Source organism: Wasmannia auropunctata, unplaced genomic scaffold (assembly GCF_000956235.1).
Source record: "Wasmannia auropunctata unplaced genomic scaffold, wasmannia.A_1.0 LD336031.1, whole genome shotgun sequence".
NCBI lineage: Eukaryota > Metazoa > Arthropoda > Insecta > Hymenoptera > Formicidae > Wasmannia > Wasmannia auropunctata.
Genome location: NW_012026859.1, coordinates 335,754 through 357,663, shown reverse-complemented (window position 1 = coordinate 357,663; position 21,910 = coordinate 335,754). Strand labels below are relative to the sequence as shown.

The 21,910-nt window shown below is 37.9% G+C and overlaps 2 protein-coding genes across 5 annotated transcripts in view; one reads left to right on the top strand and one right to left on the bottom strand.

Annotated features, from left to right (window-relative positions):
* Window positions 1-304: 304 nt before the first annotated feature.
* LOC105452467 (nucleoside diphosphate kinase 7) overlaps window positions 305-21,910 on the top strand; it is a 28,761-nt gene continuing 7,155 nt past the window's right edge. Inside the window, exon 1 of the mRNA XM_011693579.1 lies at window positions 305-595. Within this exon, the coding sequence (XP_011691881.1) occupies window positions 554-595 (42 nt within the window). The 5' untranslated portion in view covers window positions 305-553. The remainder of the gene's footprint in view (window positions 596-21,910) is intronic.
* On the bottom strand, window positions 1,309-20,683 carry LOC105452464 (solute carrier organic anion transporter family member 4A1). Of its 4 annotated transcripts, XM_011693572.1 has the most exons (13): window positions 20,433-20,683; window positions 18,239-18,291; window positions 9,741-9,960; window positions 8,340-8,508; window positions 7,761-7,899; window positions 7,214-7,391; window positions 7,016-7,118; window positions 4,242-4,363; window positions 3,830-4,093; window positions 3,389-3,590; window positions 3,127-3,277; window positions 2,651-3,033; window positions 1,309-2,375 (listed from the first exon to the last, which is right to left on the bottom strand). In XM_011693572.1, the coding sequence occupies exons 2-13, from the start codon at window positions 18,281-18,283 to the stop codon at window positions 2,189-2,191; spliced, it is 2,163 nt and encodes a 720-aa protein (XP_011691874.1). In that variant the 5' UTR covers window positions 18,284-18,291; window positions 20,433-20,683; the 3' UTR covers window positions 1,309-2,188. The 4 variants fall into 4 exon arrangements, with proteins under 4 accessions (XP_011691874.1, XP_011691876.1, XP_011691875.1 ...); XM_011693574.1 differs by lacking the exons at window positions 18,239-18,291; window positions 20,433-20,683 and adding an exon at window positions 13,965-14,212; XM_011693573.1 differs by lacking the exons at window positions 18,239-18,291; window positions 20,433-20,683 and adding an exon at window positions 10,407-11,409.

The window sequence follows — 21,910 nt, the reverse complement described above, 5'->3', positions numbered from 1 at the left end:
GTGCGTGCTGCCGAACGCGCACTTACTATTATATGCGTGCTGCTCGAATGCTTAATCGATAGAGTTCTATAATTTCGAATTAAAGCTCGCGGCGCCGGGCGCGCGCCACGCAGTACCATCCACACGCCGTGCCAATTCCCTACTGCTGAACGCCCCGCGCACCGCCAGCGCGCCGCGGCCGTCGAGCCGCCGAGCCCGGTCTCCCACTCTTCCCACGCGCATGCGCGCGCCACTCAGCCCGCAGCTCGCTGCTCGCAGCTCGCCTCGCCGCGGGAAATAACGCCGCAACGTTAATTCTCTTTTGGCGGAATAATCACACCGAGATTAAGCGCATCGTATACCTGTTGCATTGTGTACTCTCCGAGAGTAACGAGTAACAATGATATTGCTGTGTAGAAAGAGAGGCTCATACGACACATAATTATTTCGTGAATTTACGCGTCGCGAGTGTATCGTGTGTAATAAAGTGAGGTGCAATTGACGTGAGACGAGATGCACGACACGGAAGTGCTACTGGACCATTACGAGGGCTGTCGCAGATGGAATTGCAGAGATGGAAGATGCATCGATGGACAACGAGGAACGTCGCACAATGGTGAGTGCAAATTTCGGTACTTTGAATCTGTTCTTTTTGGTTATATATATACTTTCTCTCGCTCTCTTTGTACAACAAATTTTCTTATTTCACGTGTAAGGAAATATATTACTGATTGTGAGTATCATATAGAATTATATACCATGTAATATATATAATATATGTATGTATATGTAATTTTATGTATAAAATAAAATAGGACGCACATAATTTAACTAAGAAAGAACAGATAATTATATTGCATGCAGTAATTGAAATTCTAATCCTAACAATCGCATTGATTTCCAACGATAAAAATTGACATATATAATTTTATCAGCAGTTATCAACTGCGTAAAAGTATTGAGCGGCGTGTGTCAAAATCGTTTCCTGGTTTATCAATTGTTATCAATGATTAGCATTTATCCTATTTAACTAGTTTCTAAAAAAGTGTGATAGATGATTTAGAAAAAAAAATATTTTTTTAAATATGCTGTAAGTATAATTTTTATATAAGTGCTTTTATATAATAATTTATATATAAATAATAATATTTCGCAATTTTTTGGAATAAAATTATAAGTTTTTGAATCAAAATAAATTTAGAAGAAAAATTAATAAAAATTATAAGCAAAATTATATTTTCTTATAATTTTTATTAATTTTTTTGGTTATAAAATTATGTTCTATTGAAGCGGAAAAGAAGGAAATTCTCATATTATAAGAAACAAAGATTGAAGTGTAACATACCTCATTAGCTTTTTATTACTGACATGTATAAATACGTGCTCTAGGCATACTGGCGTTTTTCGTTTAATAAAAATAATTATAGCGAAAAACGGCGTAGAAAGTGTAATATCAAATCGGTAATATAGTATACGACAACTACCAAGGCTGATACATGGTAAAACCGTCTTCGAAATTCACATAAGTCACATTTTTGGATATAAAGTACTATCGATATTTATCATTATAGGAAATACAGTTAATTAATTTTTAATTGACAGTCAGCGAATGTAGGGTTATAAAAGTTTACATTAGGGAAAGTTGGAGCTGCGCGAAATGGATATTTGGCCTATATGCTTATAAATTTATTGCATTAGGACTTATAAATTTATTGCATTAGGACTTATAATGGAATTGCATTATAAATCCATTATATGTAAAGGTACGAAAGAAAATGCAGAAATTTTGTGTATTATATAGGCTCTTTGGCACGACTATCGGATATGTTTTAACGTCCCCTGATTGAATTCCGAATCTATAGCTTCCGAGCTATGTTCGGCTGTAGGGCTATATCAAAAACTTATCTTTTTAACGTGCAAAAAGGATTTTTGTGACAATTTTTGTTCATACTGTATATTGACATACACGCATTTATCCTATCTTGCTATCTTATGTACTTGCGATGATATTCTCGTTATAACTTGTTGAGTCACCAATGTTTCTCAGAGATTTGCGTATCTCACCGTAAAAAAAAAAAGAAATGTTGGAACATTTGTCTATCCGTGTATAATCCACGGTTTCTATCCTACCGTTTCTATAAAATAGCAGTTCTAAAAAAGAATAACTTCCTAAAAAAAAAAAATAAGGAAAACACGAACTAATCCGAGATTACGCTATCGTAGTCGGTACTATTTCAATTTCTTGAGACGTGTCGCTTAGCATTAAAGTAGCTGTCGTTTGCTGCCGGGAATTCTGATCGATGCCTCTGGTGCTCGGCGGGACGTACGTCCACCACGCTAAGAAGAAGAAAAGAAGCGAAGCCGCTTTTCCGATGAATGCCAGCGCGAGCATGTATCTGTAAAAAAAAATATATGTAAAAAAATATATGCGTGTAACAGAGAATCGTGTCTGAAACTCGAGAGAACTAATCCGCGATTCGTGCTAAGGCCCGTCTACATAAGTCGTAACATGCAAAACGCAGTTCGCAAACGCGGACGCAAGATGATGTTTCTCTTTTTCTTTCTTTTTTTGACGTTTCTTTCTTTTTTTCCTCTGCATTTGCGAATTTTCGTTTTGCGTGTTACGACTTATGCAGACGCGCCTTTAAAAGCCGCCGCGTGATTCACGAACCTGCTCATGTAGTAATTGTCGTACACGAGGCACGCTCCTCTGCCGTCGCACGTTTCGTTCCACAAGATACAAGTGTCGTCTATAAGAGCGCCGAACACCATGGGCGCCGGTATCGTTCCCAAAATCCGCACCTTGATCCACTGTATGCCTAAGGCGAACGATCGCTGATCGTCGCGGACGACTCGCAGGGTGGACGAGAGCGCTGGCATTGTGCACAGGAAGGTCATGAACATGTTGCAAAATGCCAGAACGATGAACAGCCACAGGTACGAGCATGAGCTTGTGCAGGTGGTATTGATAGCTTCGTACTGGACGACGTCGCCGGTACCTTCGCTCGTCAAATTCATCGCCGGTGCGTGTATGCAGCTGCAATCCGTGTATATCTGAATGAAAAAAAAAAGGAGAAACGACACGTTTATTTTCAGCGTAGAATCGAAACGCTATTTCAGAAAATCACCGGGGAGTAATAGTTATACTTTGACATTGTTCATCGGTGTTTCCCGATAGCATCCGGCATGACAGGGTGAATAGTAGGTAATCCCGTCCACGCCGCATATAGGGTCGAAATGCGATCGGGAGCATCCGCAGCCATTGTTGCAGGTGTTTTCAAGAGACAATGCGATCTTTCTGTTCTCAAAATATTTTCCGATAAAATAAATAAATTGAATGAGTTTTAACTGAACCACTATTGATTTACAATATTTTATTCTTATCATTATCATAAGTCTATTGTTGTACCTCGTGATGTTTTGGTAGGGCACAGTCAATCCAGCGAAATCTAAGTTCGGGCAATTTAGAGCGAAGCACAGCGTGAAAGCGATGCAGGCGGTTGTAGCCAGTAAACAAAATTTTAAAATGCCAGAGCAGGGCAGGTTGAAGCGTTTAATCAGGTAGCCACCGAGAAAAGTACCGCCGCCTCCCGCCGGTACAGTCACCAATCCTGTGAAAACGAGGGGGAGGGGAGAAATGTTATTTTGTAATGTAAACCGTAGCAGTAATTAATTAACATGTCATCAACTGATATTTGTTAAAAACTTCTTTACTGGTGATTTACATTATTTTCATATCAAATCATTTTCAGAGCTTTATGAAAATGATTTTACACAACGGTCCGCGCTTACACGAGACTCGTGCTACCTACGTTTTACGATAAATTAATTGAATTGTGACATTATTCACCCATCAGCAACGCGGCCGAACTGGCACTGACGCTGAATTGATTTTCAATCAGTTTCGGTAGGAAAGCGGCAAATCCGGCGATCAGCAACCCTTCACTGGCACCTGCCAAGTTCAGCATAAAAAATGCCGGGTTTCCAAGTAATTCGGTCAAAGCGCGCGGCAGCTCTCGTATCTTGGAAAACGCTTCCCCCGTCGCCGCGGTGGAAGATCGAGTCGATTTCTCGTGCGCTTCTGACACCCGATCCTTGGCTAATTCCTCCGATCCTATTCAAACCGTTCATCTTTTTACAGAGTTTGTAATTGTACATTTACTAAATATTTTGATATCTCCAAGTTTTTACTTATTGTTATTTTATTTTTATTCTATGTTATTTATTCTATTTTAAAAGTATTAAGGAGAGAATGATCGTACCGGGTAAAATTGCCGGAAACGCCAAAACCGGTATCGCGATGACGAAGCATATGACAGCCGCTGCCAAAAAACCGATCCACCATGCACCAATCCAGACATTACTATCAGAAGTTAACCCAATCCTAAAATTCAATGGTTTTAGGAGGCAATAGAGATTCGGTGAAACATATTGGCAAGTCTTGCCTTTGGAAATATATATTTAGAATTCCATTCTATATGGATCTCGGGGGATTTCGATACTCTATTTCGAGTTCCCTTCTAACGGATAATGGATGTAAGTACGCGAGAAAACGAAACTAGAACACCGATTAATTCCTTTCATTTTTATCTCGGCTGAGTGAATTGATGCGAAAAAAAATATCTGCCCGATTTTCCTCTTGCCAGAAAAAGATGTACAATACATCTAAAAGTTTATTTCGGGCACGTTTACGATCTGCGTATTCTCCTCGATATTTTCATCTAACTTCTTGACTCTGACAATAATTTGACAGTCGTAATTTCGCGCAATCAGAAATTCTCGACTGACAAAGCTTCACGTAAGTTCTTTGATTAATTGCCAGCACGAGATGCAGCGAACGTCCCCTTTGCGTGGCTTCGACATTCGTGACGCGATCATTTAACTGAATAAAAGTAATTTTGCCAAAGTTCGCTGTATGACAGACCCATAATGTATAATCGATTAATTAAAACGAACTTATAATGAAAGAAGAATGTCCTTTTTGTTGGATGGAAAAGAATTCCTTCATTGAATACAATCTGTTTAATACGTAGGATATATGTAGGAAATATTTTTCGTAAAATAGAGTCTATATTCGTAAAATTGAAGCTTACGCGAATCACGTTATCCACATAAATATTTATATTATTATTAACGTAAAAGATTGCTGTTGAATGTTTTGACAAATATTAATTACGAATGTTTAATAAGTATTTCACTCCAGCGAAATTATGGAAACACATTGACAACAATGCTAATTTTCTAAAAGGTAATAAATAAATACGATAAATACGTTAAAGGATATGGGGTATACTTGATGCGGCAGAATCGATATTTGATCCGAGAGAGTAGAAATAATTTGTGTAACGCTCGAAACCCATTATCTGAGAAGCGGCACGTGAGCGAAGCTATAACGCAACTTATCGTAGGAAGGAACTTGAAAGTGAGAAAACGGAAAGGTGCACGTAGAGAAGTCATTCATTTCAACCGGCTTGAGGCCAGCTGCATCTGCTGCTGCTGCTGCCGTTACCGTTCTGCCGCCGCGCTGCATCTCCGGCGAAACTTTTCATTTACCTGCGAAATTAAACGCGGCGCATGCACGAACGACTATCACGTGCAGAGCGATAGGGAGAGCCGTATACCTATTACGCGAATAATTTCGCCTTATTTTTGTGTTCTTTTTCTTGAGAATCTCGTTTCTCGTAAAAGAGAAAGGATGTAATTGCAACCGCGAGAGGTACGACTGTAGTAGAGACGTATCGCGATTTATTTTCATTTTACTCATTCCAATCTTACGTAAATAAGATTTTTCAAATAACGTGCGTGTGTGTGAAAATATGTGAAAAAAGAAATCGTCTCCTGGGCTAACGATTAATTTGATTCTCACGCGGTACAGAGAATGACTCAACGGTCGATGAAGGGGGAAGGGGGTGCGCGCGTGGGTTGGGGGAGAGTCCACGGGGAGACGCGTAGACAAATGGAACTTGATTGTGTCCTAAGTGCTGGGGGGATGAGCCAACAGTTTTGAAGGGTAATATCGGCGTCATCGTCAAACATTGGTTCGCCACTTGACATTTTCCCCATGGGGAAATACTGTATATCCGTGGAGAGTTACACGCACTATTAATCTCGGCCCATTATACGCTCTAATGATCCTACGGAATATTTTTAACGGCAACAGTTTATTAGAGGAACGTCTTTGCGTTTTCATGCCTCTTGAATAAATATACGTTTTTTTTCGAGCAAGTGAGAGAGGGGGGGAGGGGGGGGAGGGAGGGAGGGAGGGGGAGAGAGAGAGAGAGAGAGAGAGAGAGAGAAGAGAAGAGAATATCGAATATATGACAATGTACCAAATCGCTATCGTTTCGATAATAATTCTCGAAAATTAGCTAATCGGATCAGAGCGATCGGTTGTGCGCTCGCGCTATTTAATCGAACGCTTTATATATTAACCGAGAGATCATTTTGCTATCGAATTCCCCGCAAACGAGCAATACATGCACGTCATTCGAATACTAGTGGCGAAATGACGAATATGCGCATTTGCATACCATCAGATCAGATCGGCGGGTTATTCCGTTCGAAACCGCGCGTCGGCACGCGCGTTCTCGTGTCCGTATATAACACGGACACGATACGTGTGTCTGTGTGGATACGCGTGTATTCCGTCGGAGAGATAGACGCGAACGACCGATAAATCCTCGCGAGAATTTAATAAAGTTGCCGCTGACGCACGACTAAACGTTCCCGCGTGTTATCAGGACAAAAAAAAAGTGGAAAACACGTTTAGCCTGACAACGGGAAGAGACGAATTCCGATGCCACGACCACGGTTACACGTTTTTTTCCTGTCTTCGTTCGACGCGACTCTACCGCGCTTCATACTATACATCGCAAATAAAATATCCATCACTCGTGTTTCATTGTTGTCTCGCGAAAGTAAAGATGTCTGATACATTCTTTTTTTTAATGTAACAAGAGATAACGCGCGCGCGGGTATATCGATCTATATGTAAATAAAATATTTAAAACAAAATCTAAAATATTTAAATACTTACGTTGAGGAGTCCACCGTGAGAAAGTCGGTGTAAATTTTCAGCAACTCGCCACCGACGACGTAGCCCAGCGCGGGTCCTATTATGGCCATAGTATAGTAAATACCTGACACACACACACACAATACACATTTTGTTGTATTAAAATTCTTTGAGAGAAAAGAAAAATTGATATGTTTGCATCGCTTACACGCGTCCTACCTAGATACACCGAAGACATCTTCTTCGAAACATTTTCGTCGAGATACGTAACCCCGAGCGTATAAAAGGGCGCCGCACCGGCGCCGTGTAACAGCTGAGCTACCAGAAATATGGTTAAGTACACGCCACTGTAAGGCTCTAGCTCCGCTTGATCGGTAGATTGATCCGCGCAGGATATCTGAGTGGCCGAAATAATGATAAATCTGGCGTCGCCGGTTCACTAGGCAAATTACGTAAATAGAAGTGGGGAAAATCGAGAAAAGCACGGTATTACAAACAAGTTTCGATTAGTCACGCACGCATTTAATTACGCATCGTGTTTATTAGCGATTGTGATGTAAATTTCGTTTAGTCAGTCTAACGAGAGAATTTAGCGATGTGTTATACGATATGCAATATAACCGTGTTTATTATTAGAAGGTGTTAAACGGGACAAGCCACCGTCTCTCGATTAAACTCGTCACTCGTTGTGATAAAATAAACCGGATATGTAAATGAAGAAAATTTAAATTTAACGTTCTTGTAGTAATTTAATTTGCTCGCTTACCGAATGGCTCGATATATTGGCGACACTTTGGCATATGTTCTCTGTTTGCTGACCTCCTCTATACGGTCCGGCGAGATAATGCGGAGACGCAAACAGCAGGCTACCTATACCTAAGACTAGAATCCCTACGCCGATATACCTACGACATCCCAGAATATCCGGTTGAAACAGGGTAAATTTAAGGATTTTCGAAATTAATTCTAGATCGTACTTTCAATAATGAATCGAACAAAAATGAGAAGATTTATCGTTGAATGCGCGTTGTTTGACAAAGTTAGTTTATTATCTCTTTTTTTTTCAAATCAGGTAAAATAATTTTCGAGAAATGATCGTCAAATCGACTCGATATCTCTACTCGACGAGGTTCAAGATCACAGGAAGGGCTATCAATTGTCGATTACGCGGACGAGGGTTCCGAGGCGTTGCCGTAGCGCGTAGCAAAGAAACGCGATGGGGATTAACGTCGACGGTGTCGGACGGACTGACGTTAGGATTAATATTTATGAGAGTCGTATAGAAACGATATCGGTATTAATATTAATGCGTAAGATAATGGCGCGACAGCATACACGTGCGTACCTTGGTTTCGATGCTTTCGCGCGGCCGCCGAGATAGCTTACTGGTACGAGAAGAAGGAAGCTAGCTATATCGTATCCGCCCGCTATTAAGCCGGTCTCCGACGATTTCAGTCCGAATCTCCTCTCTATCGTTGTTATGACGACATTTATAAAACCATTTACGACCATTCCTGAAATAAAGAAAATACTTGTGACCGATGGCTCCGTTCGCTCCAATTCGAGTTAATTTTACGATATTTGCTATTCGAAATATTGGCAGTGTTGTTTTACAACTAAATTTTGCGAGCATTAAAAATATTTATTATAAATCATTACGAACGCCTTTTTAATAAATAATATTGTAATCCGTCGTTATACCGATGTATATTTGTGCACCATTGGGGATTTAATGATATTACAACGTGGATAAGCTTTTAAAGGAACACCGAGTAAATGGCTCCCTTAGGATGCATCTAATAGACATATTTTAATCCTAAAGAATCACCTGGCGAGAAAGAACACTTATTTCGTTAAAAATTTTATCAAAAACATAATTTCTTGTATTGGCAGATTTACATATTATTATTCAACAATTCATAGATTTTTTAAAGTTTTCTTTTTCCTTCATACAGAGATATTATTCCTTTTACGCTATTCTTGTAAACGCGAACTGTAGGCTCAATCGGACAATTTTCCCGTTATTGTCAATCATCACCCCTCCGCACTTATTTTCACGTGGAATCAAAATTACGAATTCAAACATACAGCTATTCGCGCTGTCCTTGCGATAACACCGTGTCGCAATCGTTATCAAGAAATTATGTCTACAAAGATACGGCTCGCTCGGTCTCTTTTTATAGTGCGCGAGGCGGTGAGAAAGTTGGCGTGAAAATACACGCGTCCCTGACATTCGCGTCTAATCTCGAATAATCGAAAGAAAGTTAACGCTTCACGCACTAACGCTAACTGACAAACCCGAAAGGAGGAAGTGAGGAATATCAGGTTGAGATGCAAAAGCTTTGTCTCTGTCGAATGAAGTTTAAAAACAGAATTGCACACGCAGCAGAATTAAAGCGAAAATTGCCACTGGCAGCACTGGTTTCAATACACTATTTTCCAATTAAAAATATTTTTATTTATTTAGAAACTCTTTAAACTATTTTTTAAACAACTCTGGATTACTTCCAATTAAAAATATTTTTATTTATTTAAAAACCTTTTCAATTATTTAAAAAAAAACTATGGATTTTTTTGTTTAATAAACTTAACGGAAAAATTACGAATTTTTTTGCATCGATTTAATATGTTAACTGATTTATCATAGCGTTGTTATTGAAAATTTTAGTTTAGTTTTTAGACGTTAATTGACGCGGCCCATGCTAGGACGAATCTCGATAGGAAAAGTCAAATCAAAAGTACGTACCTTGCATCGCCCCAGCCCAGCACAGCCAGAAAAGTGCCCATTTCGCAGTGCGAAATTTCTGCAAGTAAATTGGCCTGAACCAGAACCAACCGCATTTCAGATTGTCCGCGGTTCTATCCGTCTCCTTCGGAATTTCCGGCTTTATTTCCGGTTTTCTCGGGCCATCCCCAAACTGTTCCGGGAAGCTAGACAGGGTCTCGTGCATGTCCGGCACCCCCGACTGTAAATTACATCAGCGAGGATTTATCTCTATCATTTCGGATATAAATAACGTATATTGCATATTGCATTTCGTTTCCAATATACGCCGTACGTTCTTCTTGCCAGCCTTATTTTATACGATTTTATACGATATGCAAAATAAATGGCAAAGTGGTGGAACGGTAAATTCAGAGCGGACTCGCACGCGGCGTGCGCAAAACGACATGATTGGCTCTAACAATAAATAGAAGAGAGAATATGCTACAATCTCTGTGACCTACGGCTCTTGAGCGATAGTCGTCTACATGCGCGCGACTCGCTCCATATTGCTGACAGTTACAGATCAAATATTAGCCAGACGTTTGCGTTTTCTTTGCTTACTTTTTTTCGATTCTCCTAATAAATCGCGACAGACGGATTAAAAAACACGAGAATCGATCGCAACACACCACAAACGATACTCACGTTGAATGTGAACTTGTCCCTCATATTTATCGTTAATTCCCAAGGGTGACGAGAATCTATGTATTCCGCTTATCGTTAGCATCCACTAATCGCTCTTTTATCTTAAATCTTTCGGCGACAGTCGATCGTAAAAATTGTGTACAAACATTTAATATTTACCGAAATATTTCAACATCGACGGCTCTTATTATAGATATCATTTCCACTTAATCGGTCAGAAAGCACGACTTCCGTGAACCTTTTTGAAAAAAAAAACATCGGCGCGGATAAGAAATGCAAACTTTAGATTGACTACCTCCACTTCAACTGATAGAGATAGACAGTCAAACGCGATTGGATTATCGCGTTGTTAATTTTCAAAGCTAGAGAATTTGTTTGGCTCATTGACGAATATTATTGTTTATGAAACGCTGTTACTTCTACTTTCCGTCTTGCACCTCTTTTCTTCTCTTTCTTTCTCTTTTTCACCCTTCTTCCTCTCTCTCTCTCTCTCTCTCTCTCTCTCTCTTTTCAGCTTTCTTTCTCTCTTAGTAATTTCTGTCTGTGAGAAGTTTTAATTACAATTTTCTCAACCGGCATCATTCAAACTGCATTACGAAACTCGTATTCCATCTCATTAAACTCGTCAATTTCGATTCCACGTAATCGAAAGCCAATCGAAAATAGCATACCGTTCCCGATACGTGCCGCGACCGCGAGTCTTTATCGTTTACGCTGCATTTTTATCGCTATAATATCCACGATTCATTTCTCGATTTACTCGCCGGTCCCGATTAGTACTCCGAGTACACTTTGGTATCGCAAAAAATTTATTACAGTGAAAAAATTAATTCCGTCACACCCGTCATCATGAAAATTCTAATAAATCCGTAAATATATGTCCAATTTCACGCGCGCGTCCTTCGCATTCACGTTCATTCTCAGCGGCGTTAGAAATCAGAGGAACACGTAGCGGCTGAGAGCGCGCGTCGCACGCGACTGAAGTCCGCACCCACGCTTCAAGCTCGCGCTCGCGCTCCTGCTCTCACAGTTTTCCCCGTTGAGTTTAAACACGGTATAGACAACCCCCCCCCTCTCTCTCTCTCTCTCTCTCTATCTATCTATCTTCCCCCCTCTTTCTCTCGTCTCCCCTCTCTTTCTCTCTCTATCTACTATCAACCCACCACCCGTGCTTTTATCACAGACATACCTTTTCTCCTTCCCTCCTACCTCGTCTCTCTTTCTCCCTTTCCCTCTCGGTCTCCTTCTCTCTCTCTCTCTCTTTCCCTTTCCCGCCTATCGTTACCTCTCCGACTTACGCTGTACACTCTTCTTCTTACTCTTCTCCGATCCGCTATAAACCATCCTTAAGCTGTTGCTTCGCCATCAAGACGTACGAGCTACCCGATTCCATCCGTCATTTAAATGTGATCAAGTTTATTGGCTTTTGCAAGGAATTTATGCGCCTCGCGTAATAACGTAAAGTTCCTTACGCGAAGCTCGAGCCGACGAATAAGCGCTTGACGTGTGTATTCACGAGGACCGACATCGTTGCCCGCGCTTGCCGGCGATGGTTTTAATTGCTAATTAATGAACACTCGTTATCAACCTCGACCACTTTTTAAAGAGAGATAACACTTCTCTTGTAGCATAGTATTATTATTATCAATATTAATTGTCACATGAAATATTAGAAAAGGCATAAAGCTATAGTGTTTATTATCTACTCGATTTAATCTACCGTATCCGTGAATGTTACACCTTTGTTAAGTAGACAAGTATTTAAAATTGCTTGTCGAAAACGTAAGCAAGTCACTATAAAATTCAGAATGAATAATTCATAAAGTTTACAAAATCGATAACTATTGACTCGGCCGAAAGAATTTTGCATTCGAGATTTATTATTTCACATTTTTCAAAGACAAGGATCTTACGAAATATACTTTGGCTTTAAATTTGAATTTTTATTATTTGCCAATGATAGCTATCTTTATCATAAAACTCGGTGTACCACATCCGCCGGTACGCGATTATTAAAACATTGTAAGAACAATCGATGTAGAACAAGGGCAAAATGTCTCAGATCTGAGAGATAAGTCTGATATGTCACAGAGATAACACAATTAACAAAACGAGTATTACAAATTTATATGAATTATGTAGAACAATATAGATAATTCACAAATTCGCGAAAAAGGAATGGAAAGAAATAAACGAGATGATGATTAGGGAAGTTTTAATATTCTCACGGAAATGCCGAAATTTAGAGTGCGCGGGAGAATAGACAACTGAGAGACAGCCGTAGGTCAGGTCGGATATATCAAACATCGTGGACGCGGCTAAATTTATGGTAGCAATAACGCCGGCACGTAGAGAGGCGAGAAGATCGAAATAAATCACTATGATAATATCTCCTCTTAAAGAGGCTGGCGCAAAATACAGAGCTCGTCGCGAGCAAGGGGAGGGGGAATATCCTCGCGTATTCGTTATAAAAATTGAACTATTCCGCGAACGCGTGCCTGCAAAAGTTGTCGAAAAAAAGGAGATAACAGAGATGAAACAACAGCGGGACAACAGAGCGCCGAACGGAATCGTGTTGTTGTCGTTTTAAATCAGGAATTATGCGTGCGCAGGAATGGAAGGTATATTCGCCCTCGCGGTGGCAGCTATTTACCGTATCAAATTAAATATCACGTCCATCTGCCTCGCGGACAGTGATTATCCGCTCGGCGAAGGCGGACGCGCGTCACTGAAAATGAAAAAGGAAAAAAAACAGGAAAGAGCCACATTATGCGTAATACGTGTATACATGTGTGTATATACGTACGTGGAGTGGCATATTTTATTACACAATGTAAACGGGCCGAGCGGAGCAAATCGAGATTACGCGTGTTGCGCGCGCGAGGGGATGGCGGCGCGGGAGTGAGGGAGAAAATAAATACTCTTACGGGGACCATCGGCGCGGCGCACGTTTCACAATCCACGCGACCGCTTCGACATAAATTTCGTGGATTTAATAAAGATTCATGGCTTCCGCTCGCAGTGTGTACGGCTGCCGTGAGCATGGGTCCGCCGCTCGACGTCGGGAAGACATCGGAGGCGAGCGGACGTCGTCTCTCACGACGATCGTCTCGACCCCATAGGCGTCGAATTTTCTGACGAAATTTATGCCAAGCGCTCCAAATGGCATTTCTCGTGGCTCAGGTGTGTCGCAGGGAATCCCCGATCGAGGGAACTGATGTCTCTCAATTTAAATGAAAATTACTCGAGGACAAGCGCGCAATTTTGAGGAGAAGAGTAAGGAATGTATCTCGGAATAAATTTGCGACAACGCGGGATGCGTGCAATTTTCTATTTGGGCAGAACGCGTACACTGACGCCTATGACAATAGACAAACAACGGCTTGTGTCGATGTGCTCGAGGGCGTGGGCGGTCTCTCGGACGAGCAACGACGACGAGGATCGCGTGGGGGAGCTTTTATTAATTTTATAATTTGTCGCCTAAAAAGCGTTTGTTGCGTAGCAAAAGCATGGAGACAAATTGGAGGAGTATTAAGAGAAGATAGTTATACGACCAACTCTGAATTCCGATTTTCTACACACGAAATCGTATCGCGTGTCGTGAATGTCACGCGTCCTGTTTCTCCTCGTTGCTTTTGACCGCGCGGAAGTCGCTCGGTGTGTATGCGCCTCTTGATACGCGCATCTCGCTCATCTCTTTTAATTCTCTCATACGGATGCGAGTCACGGCGGCGTAAAACCTAGGCTGACTGGAAAATCCACGAATGATTTGGTACGTACATACGTGCATTCCGCGTATCGTTCGTGAGATGACTGACATCAGTCACGATTTGCAGTCGATTCCTGTATCGATCGGAGTCGAAGGTCCCTTATACACGCGCGGCGCAAAATATTTCCCGCTCGCGCGATGGTTATCCATCAACCCGGGCGGGGGAGGGGGGGAGGAGAGAGAGCAAACCAGGGTGATTTCTGTATAGTCGCGTATATAATGAAATATACTTTCGTGGCGTCCCCTTTTTCGCCGCCCAGTCCTTTCTCGGTTCGAAATGAAAATGAGTGTCTCCAAAGAGCTTTGCCTCGCGTCTACCGTCACGTTCGATATTCCGTACGTTCCTTTATGCCGACACACGTTTTCTTCCCCGCGAGGGTTTCCCAGCGCGGGCGAGAGAGCCGGTAGGCCGTTTCACGGCGCGCGACATAAAGCGCGCCGCTTGCCATTTAGATTTCCTCCTTTTTGGCTGGAAGCGTTACGTTTCGGCTGAAAGCGCGGATACGGCGCAGACAGCCTAGGCTACCGCGCGAAAAAATTTTAGGCATTTTTCCTGACTATTGACGTGACGTCTGAAAAATTTTTTTCGGAGAGATATATCTGTAATTGTATTGTATTTATATATGTATATATATATATATATATATATATATAATACAATCATATATGGTCTGCATAACGACGAGAAAGTTAGTAGAAAGTACACCCCTCTAATCAATGAACAACTTTCGCAACAGCGTTTATACAGCGTGCCCGTGACCGATGCATTTCTATAACAACTATATTCAGGAGTAACTCAATTTACGGTTCGTATGCAAAGCGAATATGCCAAACAGCTTGTTAATGCAAATTAAACGGCACTCAGCCGACAAACAGGCATTTTCGTGAAGCAGATGTCAATTATTTAGACGTTCTTGTTCCTCGCTCTCCCTCCGTTCTCTCATACACTTTCTCCGATATTGACGCGCGACAACAACAAACGCCGAAGCAAATATTTCTTTTTTCACGCGATTTTCGAACAATTAGGGAACAATGTGACACTGTAATTGTGCACTTGCTCTCTGTTGAAATTTCTCTCTTTCTGAAATTTTAACTTTAGATTATATACAGGATCTGACAGGTAAATTTTTTCGGGGAGTTATAAAAAAATGACATGGTCTGAAATTTTTCTTTTTAGCTGCGCGTAGTCTCGTTTATACTTAAATATATTTTCTACCAAAGAAATTGTACATATTTAAAACAAAGAGCTCGAGATATTCTAAACAATTAGAAACAAACATACTGCAGCAGATTCTTTCAAGAATTAAATTAAAATTTGTTCTGAATAAAAAATTCTTATACAGAAACTGCAAGGAATTGTTTAATGTTGAAGTACTCATTTACTATTTTACTTTTAGAACTTAACTCATTATAAATAAATGGCAATATGAAATTATTCCAGTGTTTTCATCAACTTTGTCATTTCTTTACAATCCCAAAAATATCATCAGATTCCGTTCTCAGATTTTGTACATATACTTATATTATATTGCCATAATGAATTTAATATAATAAATTTACATATAACTGCGTTTTTTAACATAATACTTTATTAAATATTCCATAATTATATCTTTTTACATGCTAACGTGCGTTTACAATTTTGATTGTAGTGGATAATATCCGCAATGCTCTATGGATACGTGTAAATTACGTGTACGGTTTTATTAAATAAACAGACTTTTATTAAATGTATTTTTACTATTCTATAGAAATTATCAAAAGGCTTACATAAAACAAGAACCATCATTTCAACTACTTATGTAAATCGACTGATTATTTAAAATTATAAATTACTAAAGCCATGCGTATATTCTCTTTTTCTATCTCCCTTCATTTTATACAATTTTTTGAGCTTTCATGCACGGTCCATTAATTGAGACAATGTCGAAGTACGCCGTAACTTCCGCGTTCTGCGACTCTCCTTTTTCTATCATTATTTTTTTCTTCGACATCTTCGTCGCGACGGGCGGCGCTACTTCGCATAATTGCAGTGCAATCGCGCTCGGTACGCTTTTCCGGGCTTTAAGTCCGCATAAAACCGTTTCGTTCGTACGAGCGATGTTACCGAAAATAAGGCACTACAATAGGAATGAAAAGCGAAACCGGGCGTTTCGCTACAGCCTATCCTATTCAAGAGCTTCGTCGGAACTTTCTAATGGGAAAAAAGCGACAGAAAATAGTATACCCTGCTACGTTTCAATCGCTATTTTCATGCAACTGTGTTGATGCACTAACGCGCATCTTATTACGGAAACGCACGTGATAGGAAATCCGATAAAATAAATATGTGCTTCGTAACTTCAATCCCATTTTATAAGTGTTTACATCGGAAAATTAACAGTTAACCGTTCAATCGGAAAAGTCCGGAGGCGTCAATCGCAAAAACCAGAATCGCAAAAAGTAACTATTCCAAAGTCAATCAATCCACGGGGAAAACAGCTGCGGAAATAATATCGACGCGCATATGCGAACGCAGATTAAACAGAGGGAATTTCTCTGTAAAAACATCGCGCTGAATGATTCAACAAAGGAAAATGAAAGTATCATTGCGTGTCCTTTCTCAGCAAAAGTAATCACCGAAATTACAGCAAACGTTTAACTTTCTCGATGCTAAGTACTTTTATGAAAGCACGAAAGAGAGATGAATAAAAAATATAACTGTGACAATCTGGATTTTCTACAAGTTTCGTAAAAATACGCGCGGTTGCGTATTATTATATTATCTGGCCAAAGAAAAGCGCGACAATATCTCGAACCTGCCAACAGCTTCGCCTTACATATACTTATGCAAATTTTCAGAGTATGCAGATGCAAATTTTCGCGAACGCAAACACCGTTGGGGCAGGTAAAACGCGCTGGGTTACGGCAGTTGTTTATTCTTTCGAGACACCATGCGATAGGATACGGTGGTGGCAACTCCTGCCTTATCGTCCATAAGATTAAAATGAAGTTCGAGTTTATTAAAGAGAGAAGAGCGCAAGACCAAGAATAACGACAATCTTTTTTAATGTAATATTGACCGTGATGTAATATTGAAGAACAATTTAGGAAGTTTTATTGACTCCTCAGAAGCTTTTTTCAGTAAAAACATTATTTATATTGATATAAGTAACAATTTTATAGAGAATTAATACACAACAATTTAGTATTTAAAAATAGATATTTAAAGATAAAGAAAAATAATGCATGGATAAAATTAGATCTATTCTTTTCGCGTATAGTTTACAGAATAAAATAATTCTCTTTGTAGGAAACAAAATTCAAGATAGGTTGATGAAAACATTATATACATTTTTCTTGTTTTGCATAATGATTTTAAATCATCTTATAAAACTACTTTCAAAATCTCGTAAATTATTCCATTTATACTCGTATGTATAAAAAGAAATAATCAGTTGAATTTTGAAATTTATTTAAGAGTTAATGTCACTTCGGCGATAAAATATAAAAATAAACAGCATTTCAGTTATTTATTTGTGCAGTAGCAGTGATTCGTTAAATTTGCAGTATTTACGGTAGAACTCGTGATTTTTTTTTCTCCTCGATTTTATATCTCTGCAAAATAATTAAGAGTCGAAAGCGACGGGACGAGAATTCAGATAAATCAGTTTTATCTTCCCTCCAGCCACCCACGTGGTCCGAGCATTTAAATTACTCTTATAACAACGCCCGGTGCGTTCGAAATTCAATTATCTCAGTTTCGATCATTTCAAGGGCTTCGTGTAAAAATTTCCTTATATTCATCTACATGTCCGTACCTATATAGAATATCCTATAAAGCAGTTGCTCATGTTTAAAACGAAAATTTATGTAATTCATGAATAATTTCTATTATGTCATACATCATTGTATTAAAAAATATTACAATGTTAATTACGACATATTCAGATAGTCAATTTTTATGAATCACATTTTTATAAGTTATCCTCATAATTTATTTTATACCGATAAATTAATTTAGAATAAGGTGCATATTTATTTTTTAATAAAATTATAATATTATTTAATATCATTAACTTACCCTTGGCTCGACGCCATCATAGCCTAAATTATCTATTCCTGTCATGTTGCAATCTGTAAAATAATTTTTTTACATTAATTATTTAATTTATATATTAATAAAATTTATTAATATATAAATTGATGTAAATAATTGTATTATTTGTCATGTTATTTATTACTTATTATATTATCAGTAAAATAATTATATTATTTAATAACGATTCAGCAAATAGTGTTATACCACGCATTTCTCAAAATACCCGTGGCTAAAAACACAGTAAAATAGCAATGCTATAAATCTGTAAGATATATTTTTGAAATTAAAATAGTAATATATGTTTATTTTATTATAATTTATGTATTTTACTATAATTTACTGTTTAATATTAATTAAAGTGTAAATATTACTCGGATATGTTAATTATATCGTGTTGCTAAAAAATAAAATGATCAAAAAATATATCGTTAATGCGCGAAAATATCCTTATTCATATGTCAAGGGAGTGGATGTTTTTGAATGTCACTGTAGCATCTTAGTAGGATGATCGTTGATAGGTGCAAATAATGCGTGATGATGTTCACAACAATCGAAGTAACAGGATAATGGACATCACGTTAAATTATTATGCACCCTGCGCGGAATGTGTCCAGACTTAATAATCTTTGTGTGACTCGAATGCAATATTCGTATGTAATAGGTCAGCTGGTGGGAAAACTTTCGGTTCTATTAAATATGTTTTCTCGAAAATTTAACAATATGCACTCGCAAGTGAAGCGGTCGCATATTCATAAGCAATGTATAACTAATTGCTGAATTTTTATGATTGGATAGATAAGATAGCAAAAATGGTCACTCTTTTAACTTTAAACGTCTACAATTATTTTGTCGTGATCGGTATGAATTATTTAAAATGCAAAATAATAAGGAAAATGCATATACATATGTACGATCGATTAATTGTAGATACCGCAAATCAAACACGAGGACATTTGAATATCTTTGAGTTTAATATGATTATTCCAATCTTTTCACATTTTTTTTTTCACATGATTTATTGCATCATATTATAGTCTTCTACAATTACTTTATCCATTTCAATCATTTTTTAGTCTTGTATAAATGTGTATAAATACTTTTGCCCCTTTTCATAAAAAAAAACTTTTAGTTATCATAAACAAAATGTTTTATTGAATTGTTTAAGTATAATTTCTTTCGTTCTGTATAATTTTCATCCAAAATTTTGACAGTATTCACGTATTTCTATAATCATAAAAAGATAGACGAATATGTTAGCTTTAAAAAATGAAGATTTTCTTCACGTTCTCAAAAGATACGATATTTCTTTTCATTTAAGTTATTTTGCAATATACCGGATTATTCGCAAATGCCAGATATTTTAATAAATATCATAATTCAAATCAATTTAATGAAATCGAAGAAAGCGATATGCATCGTTCACCGTTATAACGTTTTTCTCGAACGGTCGAAAAGGCCAGCAAAAAAGATGCTATAACGTACTTCTTCCAAATTTATACGATCGAGAAAGTGCTCACGCAGGATTCGTGCTTTATCGCGAGTAATAACATTTGTTTCAGTAATAGACGTGCCGGCACAAAATAAAAATTTTTATTGTTGCGCGGATCGTTCAACCGATCGCTCTTTCTCCCTTTTCCTCTTTCCGATCCTTCTAAAATAATACATACGCGACGCGAAAAAATTGAAAAATAACGCGAGGAAAGAGGAAATGTCGGTGTTTCTGTAAATCGCGCGCCGTGTACCGCGATGATTCCTTGACTCTGACGACACTAATTATATGAGTCTCGATGGATACTGGCGTTGCTTCCGTTAATTAATTTGCGTGCGTCTGTACGTCTCTTTCGCATCCCTGTATAATTAATTAACGTAACCGTAGGCTTACGAACAAAACGAAGACGAGAAGTCGTTATAGCTGTATTCCAAACGGTAGATGCGGCCGCTTCCTTTCCTTCTTCTTTAACGTTTGACATGACGCGCTCGAAAATTACACGCGTAAAACTCAAATCGAGTCTGTTTTATTGCAATCAATATTGCTGAATATTTATTTTAAATGATAAATGTTAACAATTGAGAATTTATTTACAATAATTTCGTAATTTCATGCGCGATGTATTTACAATTGATAACGTTTATCATTACAATATATTTACCGTTATATAATCTTGCATTTACTTACCGTGCTAAAAAATATCCAAACGCGGATTCTGCATCCGATACACCGAGGATAAAGTTTTGTGGCGCATATCGATATACACCGTATGATTATATAATTCCGCTACGACAGGTGACATCCATTGCGGCAGGTCTCTGTCTTTAGAAAGCAAAAAACTCGCGGCGATGCATTACGTTTTACGCTTTGCGTATGCTGGTTGCGAACGAGTCCACGAGTTCGAGACGACTACCTTGGACGCGCTCGCTAACTAACTGAACATGATGTAGCCTCAAGTCAGTCACTGGCTTCAGAGTGGGGCTTATGTCGTACACATAACTACACGCTGCTGGCTGGAGCGTAACGTCAGGCTTAATATTTTCATCGCGCATCTCCATACGTAAATAACGGATATATTTAGATTTATTATATATAATATGTCACACACATAATCGTACATAAATTTTTATACATATATATGTATAAATCATTATCTCTTTTACATCTATTATAACATATTTTTATTTAAATTAATTTTTACATATACATATTTGAGTTTTATGCGTTAATATAAGCAATTATTATTTTATTGCCTAATAAATATTTAAATTTGTGTCTCAACGAGTTATACATTTTATCTGTGCTATTAATATACTATGTTATCTACATAGACTAAGCACATCTAGAAGAGATAAACATTTTAATTTTATTAATACTGATATACAACTATGTTTATAAAGTTATTTTCAAAGTTTTGGACATTTCGATTTTACATATCTATATGTACACATAATATCTATAAAATTAATTTCCAAATAATTATAACATTAATTAGTTATAATATTATTAAGCGAGTATTTCTGAAATAACTTTTATCGATAATATTTTAATGTTCTTAAGTTAAAGTCGTAAGTCAGACTTACTATTTAATTATCTAAACTACCTCTATGAATAAATTTAAATACTTATATTTGCTAGTCATGTTAATCATTACTTGGTATATGGTTATTAGAATATTTCAAGAAATGCATTTATAATATGATACAATTAAATGTGTTTTTCTAACGATTATAAAATAAGTCTGCCTTTAAGAGAAAAAATTTTAAATAGAGAAAAAGCTGAATGGCTAATTTTATATTAAAAGAGAAACTCTCATCGATTATGTAAAGAAAATGGAATATTAAGATTATTTGCTGAAGGTATAATAATTTTTTTTTGTGTCTATAAATAGTATACATTATTTTATTATAATAACAAATTTATTCTTACTTTGTCATCGAAGTAATGATGGTTTTACTGTAAAATGTGTTTGTTAAGACTAAACTATTTTAACGAAGCGATAAATTCGCGTTTCTACGAATTCACTGTCAGTTGGATTTTTCTATTTTATTAAAAGAACAAATTTTACTTATTTCGATATATGTAATATCGAATAATTAATTATGATAGTGATTAAATATATAATGTAAAAGTAAGTTTTGCTCTCTCTCTCTCTCTCTCTCTCT

Coding starts and splice junctions, on each gene's coding strand:
- LOC105452464 (XM_011693572.1), bottom strand. CDS start 18,283: ATGACAGGAATAGATAATTTAGGCTATGATGGCGTCGAGCCAAGG. Junction 7,119..7,213: donor GATGTCTTCGGTGTATCTAG/GTAGGACGCGTG, acceptor TGTGTGTGTCAG/GTATTTACTATACTATGGCC. Junction 2,376..2,650: donor GACAATTACTACATGAGCAG/GTTCGTGAATCA, acceptor TTTTTTTTACAG/ATACATGCTCGCGCTGGCAT.